The 21,731-nt window shown below is 44.8% G+C and overlaps 1 protein-coding gene across 6 annotated transcripts in view; it reads right to left on the bottom strand.

The window, feature by feature from the left end:
• Positions 1 to 547: 547 nt before the first annotated feature.
• The window catches only part of LOC127007337 (cell adhesion molecule Dscam2-like), a 376,406-nt gene continuing 355,222 nt past the window's right edge, over positions 548 to 21,731 (bottom strand). For 2 of the 6 annotated variants that reach the window (XM_050878163.1, XM_050878172.1), the window contains exons 18-38: positions 20,084 to 20,244; positions 17,485 to 17,616; positions 16,332 to 16,415; positions 15,837 to 15,931; positions 15,315 to 15,526; positions 14,457 to 14,641; positions 13,426 to 13,572; positions 12,407 to 12,562; positions 11,877 to 12,040; positions 11,491 to 11,614; positions 10,879 to 11,020; positions 10,336 to 10,463; positions 9,410 to 9,646; positions 8,877 to 9,071; positions 8,034 to 8,180; positions 7,701 to 7,874; positions 6,937 to 7,107; positions 6,202 to 6,335; positions 5,281 to 5,737; positions 3,056 to 3,140; positions 548 to 2,561 (exon numbers count right to left, since the gene is read on the bottom strand). In XM_050878163.1, coding sequence (XP_050734120.1) covers positions 2,303 to 2,561; positions 3,056 to 3,140; positions 5,281 to 5,737; positions 6,202 to 6,335; positions 6,937 to 7,107; positions 7,701 to 7,874; positions 8,034 to 8,180; positions 8,877 to 9,071; positions 9,410 to 9,646; positions 10,336 to 10,463; positions 10,879 to 11,020; positions 11,491 to 11,614; positions 11,877 to 12,040; positions 12,407 to 12,562; positions 13,426 to 13,572; positions 14,457 to 14,641; positions 15,315 to 15,526; positions 15,837 to 15,931; positions 16,332 to 16,415; positions 17,485 to 17,616; positions 20,084 to 20,244 — 3,589 coding nt within the window. In that variant the 3' untranslated portion in view covers positions 548 to 2,302. Of the gene's footprint in view, positions 2,562 to 3,055; positions 3,141 to 5,276; positions 5,738 to 6,201; positions 6,336 to 6,936; positions 7,108 to 7,700; positions 7,875 to 8,033; positions 8,181 to 8,876; positions 9,072 to 9,409; positions 9,647 to 10,335; positions 10,464 to 10,878; positions 11,021 to 11,490; positions 11,615 to 11,876; positions 12,041 to 12,406; positions 12,563 to 13,425; positions 13,573 to 14,456; positions 14,642 to 15,314; positions 15,527 to 15,836; positions 15,932 to 16,331; positions 16,416 to 17,484; positions 17,617 to 20,083; positions 20,245 to 21,731 lie in introns of those variants that run through there. The other 4 variants (XM_050878193.1, XM_050878182.1, XM_050878202.1 and 1 more) reach the window with 4 other exon arrangements.

Genomic DNA, 21,731 nt, shown 5'->3' with positions numbered 1-21,731 from the left:
CGATATGAAAGAGCATCACTTTCATCAACCCCGGAAGAAAATGATTTTGTTTTCATGTTTTTTTATTAAAAATCATTTCCGCCATTTGTGTTAATGGTATAAAACACACACACACACACACACACACACACACACACACACACACACACACACACACACACACACACACACACACACACACACACACACACACACACACACACACACACACACACACACACACACACACACACACACACACACACACACACACACACACACACACACACACACACACACACACACACACACACCTAATAATTGTGTGGATTTATTAATATTGATATTTTTCGTTTACAACTATTAACACTCTCCTGAACAAAAGTATAAACTGTTTGACTTCTATGGTCATTCTTTTTATGAGCAAGGTTGAGCAGTGTTGTCCTTTTCTTCAGGTCATGTATTCGTTATGTGAAGACACCCTCTGAACAACTTACTCCATATCAGTTTTCATAGTAAGCGTTTATCGTTAAATGTTATAGGCAAAACAAAGTATTTTCTTATTGCTTTCAACATTTTAATTTTATTAATGGCGATATGGCAGGGACACGTTCAGTATAATTTTTAACACACCTGGACACCAAAACACCCACAGGTACAACCATAGGCTCACCTGCACACGCAGTCACTACAACTGGTATACATTGACAACAGAATTATATAAGATTTATAATGACTCCCAAGTTACTTAGATCATTCCCCAGAATATAACCGCTTTTTTGTAGTTATTGGCCATTTCAAGATAAATTTTGGGACATAAAAGGAGTTATAGGCATTTTATACCTCGATCCAGTAGTTAGGATCTGAGAACATTCACTGCATCATGCAACAGACTGTATGCGCTGCAGTGTGGCACAAAATATACAATGTTTGTAGGGACTGTCCGCCGCAGGTCAAGCCACGAATACACCAAAGGCCTGCCAGAGGCACCGCCGGTGGTGCACCAAGAGACACAGGCTTCTACGTGTAACACCTTAAAGTAGAGTGCAGGTCACAGCGCCTCTCAGTACAAAGAGTTTACATCGCTCATCTAAGTGTACAAAATATCTAAGGGACTCAACCATAGAAACACACTGGCGATGGACAGCTGCTGATGAAGGTTTGGATGCAAGTCATCGGCTTAAGCGTTCGTTTTCTTTTACCAGGAGTCTTTGCTTTGCATCCCGTAGTGTACTAGAAAAATAGTAATTTAATCAGTAATGTTTATCCAACCAAAGCTTTCTAAATTGTTGTTACCTGCAATGAGACTCATTGAAAATTACTTCAGTCTTTCTTCCCTCGGGCTTTCGATTAATGAGCAAACCTAGATAGGTGTTGCTAAGTGTAGTAATTTTATACTTTTATTTCATTTTTACCTCCAAAACAAGAATGTTTACCCAACCCAAGAATCTATATCCTGTCTAAGGAAGGTGGCTGAAATAATTAATATACACATTTGCTTAATATTATTAGAGTATTGTACAATGGAAGCCTTTACTTCTTTGCTATCAGTATATATTTATAATTTCATATTGTTTCCAATAAAATTCAAAATTTTATTTACATCGATAACACTGACAACGCCAAGAATATACAATAGAAATATATATTCAGCTTACGATATACACAACACACTCTGACGATCATGACATTACCGAACCTCTCTGTGAAGCACCCGTTATTGAGGAAAGAAAGCCTTGTGGTACACACGTGTTTGTGTGTGTGTGTGTGTGAGTGTGTGTGTGTGTGTGTGTGTGTGTGTGTGTGTGTGTGTGTGTGTGTGTGTGTGTGTATTCTTTTTTCTGCGTGTTCCCGTAAACACGTTTTTGTGTGTTTGAGTTGCTTGTTATTTGTCCTTCAATGGGAACCGGGTTGAAATACCATAAAACATGTACCATACCAATCAAGAGAAAGGCAAGACATTATGTCACTCGTGTGCCCCGTGACTGAGGGACAAACGCTTCTTTCTAGGCCTTGGCTCAGTGTCCGCAAGGATGACGGTTCTGTATGGACATTCGGGCCGGAGGTGCCTAGCCGGCCCCGCGATGGGCGGGCTAGTTTGCCGACCCATCCGCTGATAGCACGGTGTTAACTTCCATCTATTTTTGAGAGTTAAAAGTACGTGAGTTTAGTTTAAATGTGAAAATAGAAGCTACCATGACTCAGTTGCGTCCATGCGATTCATCTTTTGGTGAAAGAACTCGCTCGTTAGAAAATAAACACACACGCTTTCGCAGTCACAAACTCCGACAAACTAGACTAAAGACAAAGCATCACGGAGCCGCTAGACGGCGATGGAGAAGCTGGTGTGGCGCCGTCTGTTGTCGTTGATCCGCCTCCTGTTGTCTCGGTCCACCTCCGTCTCACTCATCTCCAGACCCTCGGAGCTTTTGGTGTGGTGAGCGGACTGGCTGTGGCCGTGGGAGCGAGCCTTGCCGCCCGTTGTCATGACGCCGGTGCCTGCTGCCGCGCCACCCTTGGAAGAGCTTACTAACCCCATGTTGCCGGCACCCAGCGCGGCGTAGCTCCCACTCCCGCTGGACCTGTGGGCACACGCGGCGGATGACAACATAAGGATGAATGGAGCGTGCACTGTACACACTAACTGAACAGATAGATTTATTGACGAGTAAATAGATGGTAAATAACTTTTTCATGAGCTTCATATCTAGGTTCAGAGACCTCTAGCTGCTTCCTTGTACCCGTGTGTGCCGCTTTGTTAGTCTTCAGGGCCCGGTTATGGATGATATGTGACGGTGAAACATTTCTTAAGATTCATTCCTAGGCATATATATATATATATATATATATATATATATATATATATATATATATATATATATATATATATATATATATATATATATATATATATATATATATATATATTGGTGTAGCTTGTCCTTGTATAATGTAAATAAAAAGTGTTTCATGCACCAAGGATAGCAGCTTTCCCATAAACTTTTACTCTGTATGGCCATTTTTCATTCTGTGCTGGTGACTTACACATACAATACACACGTGTACGGGTATTTACCTGGATCGGGAGCGGCGGGGGAGGCTCTTCCTCTCCTGCAGTGGTGAAGCCACCGTGCTGGCGTCGGAGGCCACGTACAGCAGGTCTGCCGGTAGTGGGACAGTTCTCATTACCCTCTCTGTCCTTCCCTAGTCTCTGCCCTGCCCTGCCTTCTGCTATCGTCTCTGCCATTCTTCTTCCCGTCTATATCTGTCCTCTTTCTCGCTGTCTTGCTCTACTCTTGGCTGGCAGTGCAAAATTCCTCATAAACTTCTCTGCCCGTCCCCTTGCCCTCTTCTGCATTGTTCTTTTTTTGCCAGTCATCCATGCATTGTCTTTCTTTTCCCCCGCTTTCCAATTTCGTTTCCGCTATATTATAATCTCTTGGCATAAGGGCAATGCTGGATACCTTTGATGCCCTACCAACCACTTTACCCTGACTTATACTAAGCAGCCCACCGATCTTAATATTCTCGTTTGCCTTTGTCTTGACTTTCGCTGTCCTGTCTTACTCTAGTTAAGCTATCGATAGTAGGACAATTCTCATTACTTTCTGAACCTTCTTCTTCCCTGTCTTAGCAAGGCTGTAATGGCTACCTTCCTTATCCTGCTATCCCTCTCCTGTTTTAGTTTAGTAATTATCCAGGTATTTTCTGCTCTCCTTTCCTCTGTCGGCAATGAACAGTTCTCTTTATATCTTAACATGCTATCTGGTTATCCTTCTCTCCTATCACGATTTTTTTCCTTATTAACTCATTTACTATACTTCTTCCTTAACCTTATCTTCCTCCTTATGACCCCTTCTCTGTGTTGCCTGCTCATAATGGAAATGAAGGAAGCAGCTCTTGGGCAAAAAAATAATTTGGGAAAAAAAAACCGCCGATCACTGACCCTATTAAAAAAGTATAGATAAGTGGCCAAAAGAGAGGTCAATTTCTGGTGGAGAGGTGTCTGATACTCTCCTCTTGAAAGAAGTCAAGTCGTAGGCAGGAGGAAATACAGACGAAGGAAGAGTGTTCCAAAGCTTCCCAGTGTAAGGGATGAAAAAATTAAGATGCCTGTTAACTGTTGCATAAAGGATTTGGACAGTATAAGGATGAGAGAAGACTTGATGGCTTGAGAAGAAAGTCGAGTGCAGCGGGGCCGCGGGAGGGTGGGAGGCATGTAGTTAGCAAGTTCAGAAGAGCAGTCAGCATGAAAATATCGATAAAAGATAGAAAGAAATGCAACATTGCGACGGAATTTAAGAGATAGAAAAATGTCAGTGAGAGGAGGGGAGTTGATGAGACGGAGAGCCTTAGACTCTACTCTGTCCAGGAGAGTTGTGTGTTATGAGTTGTGTGGAGCTCCCCCACACCTGAGATGCATACTACATTCAAGGGAGGACAAGTCCCATGTATATGGATGGCAATTGGGAAAGGGAAGAGAACTGGCGAAGACGATATAGAACGCCCAACCTCGAGGAAGCTGATTTATTAAGAGAAGATATATGAGGCTTCCCGTTGAGATTTTGAGTTAAGGATAGACGAGGATGTTTAGTGTAGAAGGTGACGGCTGAGTGTTGTCGAAGAATAAAGGATAAGTGTTTGGAAGATTGTGTCGAGTTGACAGGTGGAAAATTTGAGTTTATAAGGCGTTGAAGGACACCAAGTTCCTCTTGCCCCATTCATAAATGATAGCAAGGTCTGAGATCAAGCGTTTTGCGGCCTTCAGCCCAGAATCATGTAGTTCTTGTTGGGAGGGTCATCTGGCAAACGATTTTGAGTAATGCAGAGTAGTCATCGGCGTAAGAGTGGATAGGACAGTTTGTTTTGGAAAGAGAGTGGGATATAGGACAGAGCCATGTGGGACACTATTGTTGATAGCTTTAGGGAAAGAACACTGGCCGTCTACCACAGCAGAGATAGATCGTCCAGAAAGGAAACAGGAGTTAAAAGTACGGAGAGAGGGATGGAAACCGTGGGAGGGTTGTTTAGAGAGCAAAATAAATGACAAAATTTCATCTCCTTAATCGCTTTCCTTTCTACCCTGGCTGTTCATTGCTTTCTCCCTGAGCACTCTTCCCATTCTCGCTACTACCTCTTTACCTCCTCTTTCGACCTTCCGTGGCTTTCCTACCTGAAACTTACTTCTATTAACATGAACAATCTGGGTACTTAAAGGTTGAAATGTGTATGTGTGTGGGGGGGGGGAGGGTTGTGGTGTGTGTGTGTGTGTGTGTGTGGTGAGGCAGGTGTGAGACTTACTGTGGTGGTGGTTGCGGGAGGAGGTGAGCGGCGTGTGGTGGGCGTCGTCTAGGTGCGAGGAGCTCTCGGTCCGTGACGAGGCGGCGTGATCCGTGTCCGTGTCGCTGTTGAAGCTGTCATCGTAATCCTCGCTCTCCCCGCCGTACTTCAGACGACACCTCTTCACGCGGGCGTAGTCATCACTGTCCCTCTCCACACCTCCTCCTCCTCCTCCGCCTACTCCCCCTCCTCCTCCTAAACCACCTCCACCACCACCACCACTTCCTATCACACGGTCTCCTCCGCCTCCTCCTCCACCTCCTCCTTGTCCATGTCCTCCTCCCATTCCTCCCATACCAGGCGTTCCTCTATCGCCACCAGCTCCTCCTCCTCCTCTTCCTACTCCCCCTCCACCTCCACCACCTCCTCCACCGCCTCCTTCTCTCCCACTTCTTCCCTCACCGTTACCGTTCCCGCCCTGCAAGAGGAGGATAAAAATAATCAAATACATGAAAGTTGTTAAAGTGCATGATACGAATATTTTCTAGTGTAAAACTAAAACGCTTCATAATTTCAATGCTATCCTCGTGACGCTCATAGGATAGTTCTAAATGTGGTGAAGTCTAACTATATGCAAATTTATCTTTTTACTGTTCATGTTAAATCTTCGTATTGGACTACATCAAGGTCTATGTAAGCAAGTCTTCCAGGCAGTCTGGTTCTTGGATGCGCATGACGTCCCAACACAGTAATTTTCCCATAGATATTTTGACGGGAAGAGGCAATAACAGTTATGAATTTTTAGCTAACCTATGCCAAGTAATAACTATATGCAAAAATAGGTGATTAGACATTTCTTCTCATGTTGCACACCGTCATTCCTTTTTGTCTGGATGACATTATTACTTAGACCTTGTGGTGCTTTTTATTAGTTAATAATACCTTCCTGTAGGCCAAGGTTTCCACAGTAGCCCTGCGGGGGTCTTGGTACACAAAGGTCTGGAAGTGCGTGGAGATGGAGTCTTCCTGACGCTGGATTTGGAAAGTGGCGTAAGGGTATATGTCTTCTGCGTATTCTATAAAAAAAGAGGCAGAGTAGGATAAAATTTCTACCTACAAAAGCACACCTTAAAGGCGACAACACTAACAGAGGAAGAGTTAGGTATACAGCCTCTACCTACACTCGCACCTGTGTCGATATACAGGTGCCCTCTCACGTACTTACTTTACTAATTAACTTAAGAAAGGTTGTTGAATTGTGATATTATCAAGAACTACAAAATATTATTGTTTTTATACGTTTATGGTTTGCCTCATTTTTCTTGAATAATAAATAACAGATTTTTCACATTATTGCATACAAAACTATAAGTGGGTCTTTGCATGTTTATGATTTGCCTCGTTTTTCTTGAATAATAAATAACAGATTTTTCACATTATTTCATACAGAACTATAAGAAAGTAGGACTAAAAAGCAAAATTGTTCTTGTATAAATTCATTGGCCTCTATCGTATTTACACACAGAAAAAAAACAGAAAAAAATTAGCACAAAACACACACACACACACAAACACACACACACACACACACACACACACACACACACACACACACACACACACACACACACACACACACACACACACACCAGTACACCTGAAGGCACACCCCCACACCTGGTATCCTCTCCAGCGCGTTGACATCGTGGATGGGTGAGGGCGCTGGCTTCCTGACGGTGGCGTAGTACTGCTCCCTCGCCGCCAGGTTACTCTTATTCTCGGCTGCTGGGGTGAGGGAGGGGTCACCGTCCTCCCCGTGGCCCCCTCCGTCATGCCCTGCGATCGGTTCTGCAATTATTAGTACGAAAACCACACCATATCGTAAAGGAAGATGATTTACTGAAGTTTACCGTCAAATCTGGTTTTCTATAGTCAAGTGAAGGTCATAGAAAACGGGTGTATCGGGGTTGCACTATGGTCTAAGTTTTCCGGAAGTTTAAAGTGATATTAATGGGCAGTACACAACGATATATTAGGGTGAGAGCCTAGATTCGGAGGGCAACTTGAGGAGGTGAGGATATGTGGGGAAGAGAGAGTTTGGGTTTACTAGGAGATGGATGCTTGAGATGAAGCTCCTCGGCAAAATGAAAAAACTGAAGGCCAAAGAGAATGTTTATATATATGTTGCAAGATGGGACATGCAGAGGGTTGGCGTGACAAGAAAATGCAGAGAACAGAAATATATGGCAAATGATGATCCTCTGTAGCGACCCCTTACGGAAACAGCCAAGAGAAGGAGATGAAGACGATTAAGAAACAACTTTATATCCCAAATGAAGACGTTGTGCTTTAGTTTTGCTTCAAATGGCCGATTTTCTATAGTCAAGCGTCACACAGAAAATAGTGCTTCGAGGTTGTGAGTACCAGACAGTTTTACTCACTTCTCCTGAGGCATAGTGTGATGGCGATGATGATGGAGACGAGGGCGATGCAGGAGATGACGATGGGCACGATGAAGGCAGGGTCAGTAAACACCTCCTCTGGGGACGGACCGCGGCCCCCTGACGACCCCAGCATCCCGCCCCCGATAGGACCCAACCCCTCCTGCAGGCGATCTGGACAGGGAGTGGAAATGGGAGAGAATGTTGCTGTTAGGTAATCTCTCTCTCTCTCTCTCTCTCTCTCTCTCTCTCTCTCTCTCTCTCTCTCTCTCTCTCTCTCTCTCTCTCTCTCTCTCTCTCTCTCTCTCTCTCATCCCATTTCCTCCTTCGCACCTCCCATGATCCTGTGTGTGGTGAAGGAGTAGGTGGTGGTGGTGTCCCCAGCCGGGTTGGTGGCAGTGAGACTCAGCTCGTAGGGCGTGGATGGCACCAGGTCCCCCATCGTATACTCCGTCTGTTTCCCCGGCAGACGACCGCTCACTGAAGAAGAGCAGAGGGGCGAAGGGGATATTTTAGGTGGATTTAGGATTAGACTCACACGACTATTGACTTAGGGATATTTACATTGGATCTGTTAGGGATAAATACTTTTAGTTTAGTGGTTCTATGCTTTTCTGTCGTCCCAGGCATGTACCTCATACCTTAACCGCGACTTTATTGATCAAAGTTATATTTCAGTTGCTTTTCATTACTTGTCTTAAAAGTGTACCAAAAGTCGAAAATATCAAGCTCTACTCTTTTTTACTAATAACCCTTATAATAACTCCTCACAACTTTTATATAGCCCTAACTTAACATTGTCTGGCGACCATACTCGGCAACACTTTGGCCCCAGTAGCTGGCTTTGTCCACAGCCTACGCAGAACCATAACTCAACATAATATTGGTGACACACTCGTTTTGCAGCCACGGTCGGCAACGTTCTAGACCCAGCAGCAAGCACTCTCCACAAGGACATATAGAACTAGCTCCACATCGTCGTGCATCACGCGCAGTAGTTCTACAAGACGCAATAAAAATCGTCCACAGTTCCAAACACCCATAAATTGACCTCCAGCAGAGAACACTGTCCAAAACCTTTCATGCTTCCGTGGTGTGCAGTAACCTTCAGTATCTTTATAGCTACAGCCGCTAGCACTCTTCACAGGCCTCCATCCTTCATTAAAAGTCACTCACCTATCTGCCACTCCCTGTTGCTGGCTGGCCTAAGCTTCACAACGAAGGCTGAGATGGGGCAGTGCTTATCGGCCCACGAGTTGAGCCGAATCGTGGCCGCCGAGGCGTTGACAGCCACCAGACGGTGCTGCGGAGGCGAGGCTGGTCTGTTACCCTTGGTGCGGACCGTTATGACGTCACTGGCTGCCCCGGGACCTGAAGGAGAAGAAATAATGTGAGCACAGGGATGGGGACAGGACAGCATCATGCAATAGACAGAAAACTAAAGATATCGAATAAAGGTGGTGCTTAGAAACAGTTTGCAGATGCTGAATGAGGCGTAAAAACACATGCTTTGGGAACACGTACAAATAACACACAGTTCTTGAGGAAAAAAGTACATTGGAATATTTTTGTGACTGACGGTGTAGCTTGAAAAAGAAACAATATCATAACTGTTTACCTGTAATAAAGAAAACTGTAGCAGGCTAAATGTTGAATGAGCAACACTATTTACAACTGTAGATCCAAATTAATGATAACCCTCAGCCTACCTATCTTGTTGTGGGCGGTGAGGTACAGATGATACTCGGTGCCGCACTTGAGACCTCGCAGGGTGTACTGGGTGAGGTGCCGCGCCAGGGTCACCTCCCGCCACTCCCCGGGGTCGGCGCGCCAGGTTAGAGTCAGTTTCCTGATGGGGGCGCCGCCGTCATCTACGGGGCGCCACGACACCGTCACCGTATTGGGCGTCGAGCCAAGGGAGTGCAGGAGTGCGGCGCCGGGAGGGACTGTTAGAGAGGAGGAGGACAAATACTTAACAAAGCTGACCCTCGCTATCACGTACTAAGAGAGGAAAATGGTTGTTCCAGTGAAGGAAGGCCAACCCAAGGGGGACTATGAGGAAGGAAAGATAGTGAACAAACAGCTGTCTCAAGTTCGCTGACTAATAGGAGGGAAGAATTGCCTAAAAATAAAGAAAGTCTGAATTTCCTCAGTGAATGTCTACTTTTCGGTGACCAGTTGTACAAATCGGTCGTAGTTTTGCTTCATTGCGTAGTGGACTGTGGGTTAGAAAGGCATCATGTTTATAGGTGATTTTTTAATGCTTGAACAATTTGGTCACGCATGCACCACTTGCATTATTAAAACCATAGACGCGCTCTTAATTTATCGCTTTTCCTTTTTTTTTAATCAACTAAGTGACCTTTTTTCTTGCTCGCTGAGAATCTCGCCAACTCCCCTGCACTGTTTTCCTTTCTCCCTCTCTTCCCCCTTTCTCTTCCTCCTACCTCTGTTCCTTCTTTTCGTTCCTTTCTCCTTTTCTCCTATCTTTATTTGTTGTCCCATTTCCCTCCTTCCATATTTTCCTGTCGTCCTTCCCTCCTTCCTTCTCTCCTTTATTTCCACTTTCTTTCCTTGCCTCATCCTTCCCTCCCATCTTTCCTCGTCTCCCATTCTTCCTCCTTCCACGCCCTACCTATCACGGTGAGGGTGTACTGGACGTGGTCTGAGCCGTGTCTGTTGGAGGCGTGGCACGTGTAGTTTCCGGAGTCTGCCCTCTGACAGTCCCGAAGCAACAGTCCTCCGTCAGGCTGCGGCTCGTACCTGAAGAAGGGCGAAGGTATTAGGGATTAGGTCACATTTGGGCACAGTAAGGGAGGGGCGTGAAGAGACAAAATATTAATGTTAATGGAACTTTTAACAGGTATGTGAAGTTCTACAGCTGCTGTAACGATTGATTTTTCTTAATTTTTCTGTATAATTTTCTTGAAGCAGTTACTCTTTTTTTCTTTTATGTCTATTTTATTGCTTCTCTTTCAACATTTTTTCAAGGTATCAGAATTAGGTATAGAAGCAATGTAGCTCGACTTGCGTCATTCTGTTTTGTTTGATGGGCTATTACGATAAAGTGAAAGATCTGGAAGTGTTGCTGTTGGATATGGATAATTTAATTTATATTATAGAGCGTGGAAACATATTCATATCAACCGTATAAATCCCCCCCTCCCCACACACATACCTGGCCTCCCGCGTCACAGGTGCATTGTTGCGTCGCCAGGTGATGGTCGGCTCGGGCAGGCCCACGTGAGGACAGGCCAGGATCACGTCCGTCCCCTTGGCGGCACGCACGTCGCCGCCCACGCTTTGGATTCCTGCGGCAACTGTTGAAAAAGCAAACAAGGTCACTCAACTTATATATATTTTGATGAGTTTTGAAATGATGTGCTGACCTTTTATCTCGCAATACACTTTGATTTATTTTTACCCTCCACAAGAAGTCGCTTGTCAAATAAATTAATCTAATCACAACCCGTGAATCTAATAATTACTTATTTCAAAATATATTGTAAAAAAATAACCGGAATATATTTGATAGCCTTTTTAGAAAGACTTGCTGTTTATTTTTTTCCTGTTCTTTAGCCGCGGTGCGCGTGCTGTACCTACTCATTCAATAATTCAAAATAGTAATTGATATACAATATTTTAGGGATTGCTAGCCATTCAGTTCCTGTTCCATTACCGCGTTGAATGTGAACTCCGTGGTTTGAGGTGATTGAGCACGTTCACTCTTTTCCCTTAAGGGTTTGTTTAACATTTTACTTATTTTATTTCTGTGCTGCTCGTGGCTTACCGGTGTTTGAGGTCGTCGCAGACACCACGGGCGAGGCGGGTCCCTCCCCGACCCTGGTGGCGGCCGCGACCCAAAACTCGTAGCGTTGTCTGGGCTCCAGATCCGTCACCTCGAGCCAGCGATTCTGAGAGGTCATGAAGTGGTTCTTGTCACACTGGCCGAGTTATTTTTAGGAAGTAACGGTGGTGTAAAAACTGTACACACGTTGTCTATTGAATAACTGATGTTTAATGGAAGGAGAAGTGAGTTATTTTCTCGTTTGCATGTTCGTTTCGTCTGCTTTATAAAATTATATTGGCTACCACTCTTGTGTTGTTAGGTTAAAATTAGCCATGTTTCTGCTTCATCTTAGTACCGTAAAAATACAAAGAGGATTATAAACGCACCTGAGGGGGTAAAATCCTCCTGATGGGGTCCCTGTCAGGCGGGGCACGCATGTACAGCAGGTACTTGGTGATGACGCCGTGGGTCCGTGGGGGCAGCGACCACGCCACCAGGATGCTGTTGGCGCCCCCCACCACGGCCTTGATGCTCACGGGGGCTTGAGGCACTGGAGGATTTAGAAATTCTGTCAGTGTGGTCCATAAAGCTACAATATCTAGGCTTTCATGTCGCTAATAGTTGCTTACTCAAATGACGCACTTATTTATTTATTTAATTAAGCAGTTTTCTTTCCTCCTCCTCCTCCTCCTCCTCCTCTTCCTCTTCCTCTTCCTCTTCCTCCTCTTCCTCTTCCTCTTCCTCTTCCTCCTCCTCCTCCTCCTCCTCCTCCTCCTCCTCCTCTTCCTCCTCCTCCTCCTCCTCCTCCTCCTCCTCCTCCTCCTCCTCTTCCTCCTCTCTTCATCCAGCTCCTCCTCTTCCTCCTCTCTTCATCCAGCTCCTCCTCCTCCTCCTCCTCCTCTCCCCTGTCACTCACCATCCTCCTCGGTGGCACAGTTGACGGGGCGGGAGGCGGCGCCCACCCCAGCGCTGGTAGCGGCGGCGACGGTCACGGAGTAGTTGGTGTGCCTCTCGAGGTCCCCGATGGTAGCGCTGGGACCGTTCACCACGCGGGACTCGCCGGGGGGCAAACCTGGCCAGAGAGGGAACGTTGTAAAGTATTTCGGTGTAGAGTGGTGATGGCTAATGCCGATTGGAAAGTAGAGGAGCGGTTAGTGAGCTTGAGCTGCATTGTAAGGGACTTTGGGTATATCTGGGTGCAGAGGGGAAGGCCTGCCATATCTCTGCGGAAACTGTAGGGTATTTTAAGGACTAAGGAGATATAGGAAGTAAGTGAAGACATGTAGAACAGATCCCGAGCGTGTTTGTATTGTATTGTACGGGGCTTACCGCTTTGAAAGATCTGACTAATTGCTGTATCTGTGGGCAAAGGAAAGGACGATTGCTAGAGATTTTGATAAAACGTGTTCACTTGGCCAAGAGGTGTAAATTTAGAGTAAGCTTGACTAAAAGAAGGAAGGGTTGAGATCTATTTGTATGGAAGGTGTATATGTTGTGTGTAGGGAAGGCCAAAGCGTCTGAGTTTATTTTGCAAAACTTGAAAAATTACATAAAAGATATCCCTTTCTACGTCGGTGTGTTCCTGCCTGCATCTCTGAATGTTTTATTGCTTGTGTCCATGCTCGACTGCATATGTGTGTGTGTGTGTGTGTGTGTGTGTGTGTGTGTGTGTGTGTGTGTGTGTGTGTGTGTGTGTGTGTGTGTGTGTGTGTGTGTGTGTGTGTGTGTGTGTGTTAGTATATTTCGCTCCGTCAGACTCTGAACTATATTCGATATTCTTGTATTCTCTTGGTGTCTCTGCGTTTTCATATTTTTCCTTTCCAGTCAGTATTGTGTGTTTGCTTATAACTCAGCTTCTGTCAGTCAGTCTGTCTGTCTGTCTGCATGTCTGTCTCACACACACACACACACACACACACACAATACATGACTCACCCGTGTGGTCGTCCATGGGGGTGTAGGTGAGGGTGTAGGAGGTGACGCGGCCGTGGCTCAGCTCGGGGGGCGGCGGCGACCAGGACACCTCCAGGCGCGTGGAGGTCATCGCCACGCAGCTCACTTCCCCCGGCGGCGCCTCGGGCACTGGGGGTTGGATAAAAAAGAGAACGTTTGTAATGCCTTAGAGGAAAAGTTAAATGGCAGCGCTGGTTCTCCCTCCCCCCCTCCTCGACCCCCAAGCTGGCGGTGTTCCTAAATATACCGGGAATGTTTTTTCTGGCTTTGTTTTATTTTGAATATATTCTTTCCAGTTTGCGAATGAGCCTGAAATAAAACATAACAGAAAAGGATAAATAAAAGTTATGTATTATATATTTAGTATAACGGAATCATTTAAAACAATTGGTCAATATTTAGTAATTCCTTCAGCTTTATTATATGGCTGCTGTATTTTGATTTTAGCAATCATATTTTTGATGGGCATTTTAATTGCTGCTCGTGACAACGGAAGCAGTATTGTTTTTAGCATTGCGCGTCATTTTTTTATGTTGTCATCACCAGTCGGAGAACCATTTGACCTGGATTGATTAAACTTGGTCTACACATGTATAATGACGTAACTCTCATCGCCATTTGAAATCACGGCTAAAGGTTAAGGTCATGTGGGCTAACTGGTCCTATAATATTTTTTACTTTACTTTATTTTATTTTTTGTAAATGTTGAGTATATTTTTGCAAAAATAAACTATAAATTGATATTAAAATCATCAGACAAATGAATATCCAAATATCTGAGAGATAACATCAGCGTCATCCTAAAGGAATATTCTCACTCGCCATCATCGGGCTGACCAACAGAGCCCACAAGATAACGTTCACAAGTTACAAGACCACACATTGAAAAGCTTACATGGATTTATTCGTCTCCCTCACACGGGAAACCTTACAAGAAACAAGGCCGCACAATGAAGACATCTCATGCATTTACGTTTGATACCCCAGATCCTATCAAACGGTAAGCCTCCTACCGTCTTCCAGTGTGGTGGCGGAGACCTCAGTGGACAGAGGCCCCGGCCCCTTTGCGTTGAAGGCCTGCAGCACGAAGATGTAGCGCGTGTATCGTTCAAGGCCGTCCACGATGTAAGACTCCTCGGTGGCCCCGGGCGTGATCCCCACCGTGCTGAAGCTGAAGGACCGCCCGCTCTTGATGACGCTGAAGGGGAGGAAAGAAAAGGGTATTGGCGTGATTATGATGGCATGGTGATCCCGACTGTGGGTATGAGAGAGAGAGAGAGAAAGAGAGAGAGAGAGAGAGAGAGAGAGAGAGAGAGAGAGAGAGAGAGAGAGAGAGAGAGAGAGAGAGAGAGAGAGAGAGAGAGAGAGAGAGAGAGAGAGAGAGAGAGAGAGAGAGAGAGAGAGAGAGAGAGAGAGAGAAATCAGAATATTGGAGGGTTGAAAATAAAGAAGTAAAAGTTAAAGACTGAGCACCAGAATGAAAGGTGTGGATAACAGTTTTATTAATAGGCCATTTATGTTGTTCACGGCTTTTTTTTTATTTATTCTTTCGTTTCCTGCTTTCACTTTGTTCATTTACTTATTTTTCTGTCATCATTCCACTCCTCAGTCTTATCCCTCTCCCATTCCTACTTTATTCTTTCTCGTCTCCTCTCCTTTCCGTCTTCTCTTCCTCATCCCATTCTTATCACACTCTCCTCCTCCTTTATCTCAGTCACTCTTGCATTCCATCTTCATCGCAAGTCTTCCCCATCTCTCCCTATTCACTAACTAACTCTCTTTCCTTCCAACCGCTCACAGTCCCTTCCCTATATAGCTGTCTTTTTAACTCTCCTTCCTCACCTTTCCTTTTATTCCCCGCCCACACTCACCCATCTAGCCGGTGTCCCACGTAGTAACCCATGAGCTGGCCGTTCCAAGAGTCGGAATCAGGCGGTGCCCATGTAATTTTCACCTGCCGAGAAGTAACGCCCACCGCCCGAACCTTGACGGGGGCGGCGCTCGGTGCTTCTCCCTCAGTGCGTAGAGTTAGGGGCTCAGAGGACGGCGACTCCCCCACACTGTTCACGGCCACCACGCGGATCTGACGGGCGGGAGGGATATTTTTACCAGGCCTTACATCACGCTAGTCTGTGTGGGAGAGTTCCTGCCGGGGATCTTTAAACTTGTGAACCTATAAGAGGAGGCAGACCGCGGTATAGATGAGATAAACGAATGGCTCCAAAGAGTTGGTTCTTGTAGCTTATTGAAGATGAGGGTTACTTCTGTAGTTGTTTAGGGGTGAAGGGTGTGGGGGTATGGTGTGTCTGTGTGTGTGTGTGTGTGTGTGTGTGTGTGTGTGTGTGTGTGTGTGTGTGTGTGTGTGTGTGTGTGTGTGTGTGTGTGTTGCTCACCTGATACACTTTGGCGGGCAAAAGGTCGTTGAGGACTGCCGAGGTGGTGCTGCCCTCTGCCCGCTGCTGCCTGGTGCTCACGCTGTCCCATGAGGCTGTGAGGGAGATGTAGCGATAAGAGAGGCCAGTTTACTATTACGGGGGACTAGGCTGCCTGGGCTAGGTCACCATCCAGTGGGGTCAGGTTACCGTCTGGTAAGTCTGTTTTCAACTAGATTTGAAATACACATATAAAAGCCTTTAATAAAATATGCAGTCAGGGAAAGAGAAACCTAAGTGAACCCAACTTGTGTGATGGTAGCGCGAGGGAAAAATCAAAACATCCGCATAATATCAATGAAAAAAAAGCAGATAGATACACAATTATAGGAGATGCGTCTTCCTTTTCTTAAGTGGCAATTCACCGCCGCCGTTTATGCTTAATCAATCAAGAGAGTGACATCCTTGAACCCATACAACCAGGTACATGGACAAGGGACTGGAATAGTAACTCACTGGACACAAAAGTTTGTTGTTCCCTCGAGCGGGAGTTGACTTCTGCCGCCGACCACTGCGCCAGGACCTCGGCGTGTGGCGTGGCTTTAAGGGGATGGTGCCTTTATTGTGTGTACAGCGTGATTATATAGTGCTACGTTACGTCATATTGTTTGTAGGTGGAAGAGAGAGAGAGAGAGAGAGAGAGAGAGAGAGAGAGAGAGAGAGAGAGAGAGAGAGAGAGAGAGAGAGAGAGAGAGAGAGAGAGAGAGAGAGAGAGAGAGAGAGAGGCTGACAGACATAAATACAGACAAAGGCATTAAAACGGACAGATAGAACGATCCACAAACAGACAAGCAGACTAAATAATCAGACAGCAGAGTAAGTTAGGATAGAACTGAACATTGTCCCCCAAAATGAGGCAATGCAATAATTCAATAACCACAATGATATTAGACATTTCAATATAGTTTTTATGGTCCAATAACTTACCGAATTTCAATTATAGTCCATGATTTCCAGTCTACATATATATTGTGTTGCATAACATTAAGAGGAAACTGCTCATGAATCGTGTATACAAATATAAACATATTCATTGAAATTATCAACACAAGCCAAATTAATCGTATTCAGAATTTCCTCTAAAGATTCAGTTATGCAGATTGGAGTGAGTGACCAATAAAATTCAAAGGTTATAGAACTGTATCCGACTTTGTCCATCACCTTTTAACATATATACGCTTGAGAGGCTTTGTGCAAATTCTGACCTAGACTTTGAATCGTTACGGGATTTCCTGCGGGCGTGGGAGTGCCTTACCTTCTGGAAATTGACGGCTGACTGAATTGCTCTCATCTTTCCCTCAGATTGAAGCTCTATTTTCGAACACCTATTTTTGAAGTATTTGCCATTTCCACGCCATGATGGAGTGGGGCGGACTGTTTTAATTTTAGCAAACTTCCAATCAGGCTTGCCTTAGAATCGTACCTTGTGATTTTAATTAATATTACACTTGTTTTATAAAATTGAGAGAGAGAGAGAGAGAGAGAGAGAGAGAGAGAGAGAGAGAGAGAGAGAGAGAGAGAGAGAGAGAGAGAGAGAGAGAGAGAGAGAGAGAGAGAGAGAGAGAGAGAGAGAGAGAGAGATACCGGGCGAGACTGGAAGGTAACTCACCACTCTGGGCCTTGAGGTGGATGACGTAGTGAGTGATGGGCGTGTTGGGGGACGGAGGCGCCGCCCACGTGACCGTCGCTGACCTGCTGCCCTCCCGGCTCACCCTCAGGTCGCGGGGTGCCTCGGGGGCGTCTGCAGGGGGAGGGAAAGGTCAGGGGGTGAGGCTGATCGACAGGTGCGGCGCGGAGCGAGGGTACAAAAAACTGTATATGATAGAACAAAAAAAATATGTTCTCGTTTTCTCTTTCGTTTGTCTGCAGAGCAAACGTGTGATATTGTTCTTTGTTTCTTTTCAGCATTGTAAAGAGACGCACCGAGTTCGCTAGAAAATAGTTAATATGGCGGATAATGTTTAATAATTATTCTTTATTCGCCTTTGAAGCAATAAACGCGATTTTTCTCTTTCGTTTGCGTTTTTATTTAGAGTATAACGAATCCAATATGTAAAGTAAAGGAAACGTAAAACCCGCAGCACACTGATCCATCACAGACACTAAGGGACTTATATGGAGCGGAGGGTATTACCTTTATTCTCTTATGTATACGGCATAAAAGACATATTGGCCGTATTGCTAAACATTTCGTCGCCCAAGTTCACATATTTGACAAGGCTTTCGCAGGAGTTTGGGACATTTCCAGGATTAGCTTTATGTCCCAGGTGGTAGTTTGATCCCTCTTCTGTACCGTGAACCTAAAGAAACACTCATTAGAACCTGATTAACTCCTTCTCTGACCTTTAGAAATAGCTGATGTGAAAAGCTTTATGTTCCAGGTGGTAGTTTGATCCCTCTTCTGTACCGTGAACCTAAAGAAACACATATTAGAACCTGATTAACCCCTTCTTTGACCTTTAGAAATAGCTGATGTGAAAAGCTTTATGACCCTGGTGGTAGTTTGATCCCTCTTCTGTACCGTGAACCTAAAGAAACACTCATTAGAACCTGATTAACCCCTTCTTTGACCTTTAGAAATAGCTGATGTGAAAAGCGAAAATGTCTTATAATACCTACAATATGGTCGTTATTTGATCTGAAGAGCATAACAATTGTTTTCTTCGCCTGTGGAAAGAGCAGAGTCACCTTTTTTTCCGTTCGGATAATGACTAACCAACTAACGGGAAGCGTACGCCCGGGGGAACGTCACTTCACTCACTCGCCGCCTACACTCCCGACGGTTCCCCCAGCAAGCTTTCGTGCAGCAAAAATGGGTGTTAGTTGACTCGTCTGTGCTCTTTTGCGTTACAAGGGGAGAGAACAAGCGCTGTAAAAATGGGCGTTACTTGACCGTCTGTACTCTTTTGCGTTACAAGGGGAGAGAACAAGCGCTGTGAAAATGGGCGTTACTTGACCGTCTGTACTCTTTTGCGTTACAAGGGGAGAGAACAAGCGCTGTGAAAATGGGCGTTACTTGATCGTCTGCATTTCTTTCATTATTACGGCTATGAAAACAAGAAACGCCTGCTATATACATTCCCAGTACAGAAAACAAAGGAAGATATAAAAAGCGAAAAAGAAAAAGTGATACAGATTTTTCGTTTGTGAATGTAGAGCAAAAAATGTGAAATCCTTCTTACGCTTGTTACATAGCCGATCCCTGTAGGTTTTATGTATTTGAATTTGTTGAAATCTCGTGGTTTCTTTTTTTATGGCAGTGTGCTTCAGTATTCTTTTTTGTTTAGCTCATGCTCTGCCTTCTCTTCTTATCACTGAGTTAAAGACTTTTCTGTGTGCGGTGGTGAAGAAGAGGGTTAAGAAAGCGTCTATTCATGAACTAACGAGAAATATGTATGTATGTATGTATTTATGTATGAATGTATGTGTGTATATGTATGTATGTATGAATGTATGTATGTATGTATGTATGTATGTATGTATGTATGTATGTATGCATGGGTGGATGGATGGATGGATGGTGTCGTTGTTGATCCCTCTGCGTGTATTGTACTGGTGGGAATAAAACGTTCGGTAATCTTACCTACACGGGATTTCCTGGATTTTGTTGGGGTCAGTAAAGGGCATGGATGAGAGGAAGGTGCATGAGCAGCTTTGCGGTTGTGTGTGTGTGCGTGCATGTTTGTTTGTTTATGTGTGTGCAATAATAATAGAAAACAATTAATGGTTTATTGCAAGTATGCAACCATGGAGCTAAAATATACAAGCAAATTTTAATGCAACTATCACGGAATGATGATTGTAATTGACAAATGGAAATCATGGTGTGTGTTTGTGTGTGTGTGTGTGTGTGTGTGTGTGTGTGTGTGTGTAGGTAGGTAGGTAGGTAGGTATACATAGGGAGGGAGGGAGGGAGGGAGGTAGGCGTGTGATTGGGTACGGGCATATATATTTGTGTGTGTGTGTGTGTGTGTGTGTGTGTGTCAAGGGGGGGGTAGGCGGTTGAGGATTTTATATTCGTATGTGTGTTTAGGTAGCTGTGTGATAATTTATTGTCATGTATATGTAAGCGGATGTGCGGATATACTATGAAGCTAACAGTTGTTCCGTAATGTGTCGTCATTCATTATATTTAACCATCAATCTGTGTCGGGCTGGAGGCAGGGTGGGTATGCATCTTTGTGTAATACTCTGGAGCCACGGCTCACCCTGCACGCGGAGCTCCATGTGGTGGATGTGGCTGCCGTATTTGTTGGTGGCGGTGCAGGCGATCACCGAGGAGTCCTGAGGCGCCACGCTGGTGATCCGGACCTCGGCTCTCACCCCACCGCCCCTGCCGCCGGCCCCGTCCATCACCTCCACGTTATACCTGCAATATGTGGGAGCTTTGAAGGTGTTGTAATGACGCATCAGACGCCTCATGGCGCCAAAAAGTGGGAATTTGGTTGTTATTGTTATACTGAACTCCTGTTATTGTACACCTGTAATGCGCTGTATGTCTTACATGGTTACTGACCCGCCGCACACCTGTAAGTTCGATGACAGGTGAGAAGCTGTCATTGACTATTAAACAATTGTTATTGTTCCTCTTCTGCCTAGTAGGCGTGGAGGTGACCTGCTTAACAATTTCAATTTATATACTTTTAAAACATGACGCTTTGGGAGGTGTTGTTATCGCGTTGTATAAAAAGTGTAAAGCTGAGAGAAAGCAGAATTGATTAGTAGAGACAACAAGATATTGAATAAGCTGATAGGGGAATGGTGATGGGAATCATGTAGTACATTAATGAAAATTTTAAGACATTGAAAATTGAAGAAAATAAAATAGCCCATCGCACCATACATTCTAAAAAGTAAACACGAGACATTGCCCCCCAAAAGTGCATTGCAGACATTTCCTGGTGATTTGAAATAGAAAAAAAGTAATTATACCAGAAAATCAAGTACAAACCTAAAGGATTATTAAAACTACAAAATAATAACTAAAATAATATCAAACATATTTGAATATATTTTCTCGCTTTTATAAATTTGCAAATAACATTTTTTTCTATGTCCGTTTCACGAATTTGCCTGTTGTGGGAGGTCCATGGAGGCGTATTAAGAGGAAAGGAGAGAAGAATGGAAGAGTTGAGAAAGTGAGGGACGAAGGAGGAGGAGGGTTTTGGAAAGCAAAGTTAATCTGGGCGAGTTTGTTCTGAAGTTCCATTTATCTTCACAGTTTTCTAGATGCGAGATGTTTTTATTCTGTATTCAGTGCTCATGGCTGTGTATTGGAGGAGCAGTACGCGTTTTCCTTTCGGGAAGATAGACGAGGAAGAAACAGAGGAGGGTTAGGGGTCGACAGAGTCTTGGGCGAGTCGAGGGTGGTACTGGGAAGGGGAAGGAGGAGGGCAATGCAAGGACACGGCTTGGAAGAGGAATAAGAGAAAGAGAAGATTAGGGAGTGAGGCCCATCGGAGAGTGAGAGGGAAGAAGTCGGGGAGGGAGAGAGGAAGAGAGGGTGTGGCGTGGCTGGGACCCGGAAAGGTGGGAGGGAGGGAGATTGTGACTGGGAAGGGTTAGGGTTACGGTGGTAGAGGGAAGAGGAAGGGAGGAAAGGAGGGAAGACTGGGGCAGGCAAGGTCCGTATGGGGATGTTGTTGGAGATAGGGTGGGTCAGGGGTGGAAAAGGTTTGTTCTGAAACTTCCGTGTTAATTAGTGCACATAAGGGTGAGTAGAGGGAGGGGATATGGGGTGAGAGGGAGAGAGAAATGGAGGCAGGGAAAAATGTAACAACCAGGAAAATATAGTTATATGTAATACTTTTGCGAATGTTATTTTGTGTATCGTTTAAGTATTCCATTTTACTTTTC

This window comes from Eriocheir sinensis, chromosome 3, assembly GCF_024679095.1.
Source record: "Eriocheir sinensis breed Jianghai 21 chromosome 3, ASM2467909v1, whole genome shotgun sequence".
NCBI classification, from domain to species: Eukaryota; Metazoa; Arthropoda; class Malacostraca; order Decapoda; family Varunidae; genus Eriocheir; species Eriocheir sinensis.
Note: the sequence above shows the minus strand (reverse complement) of the source record. Positions and strands in the feature narration are given on the sequence as shown.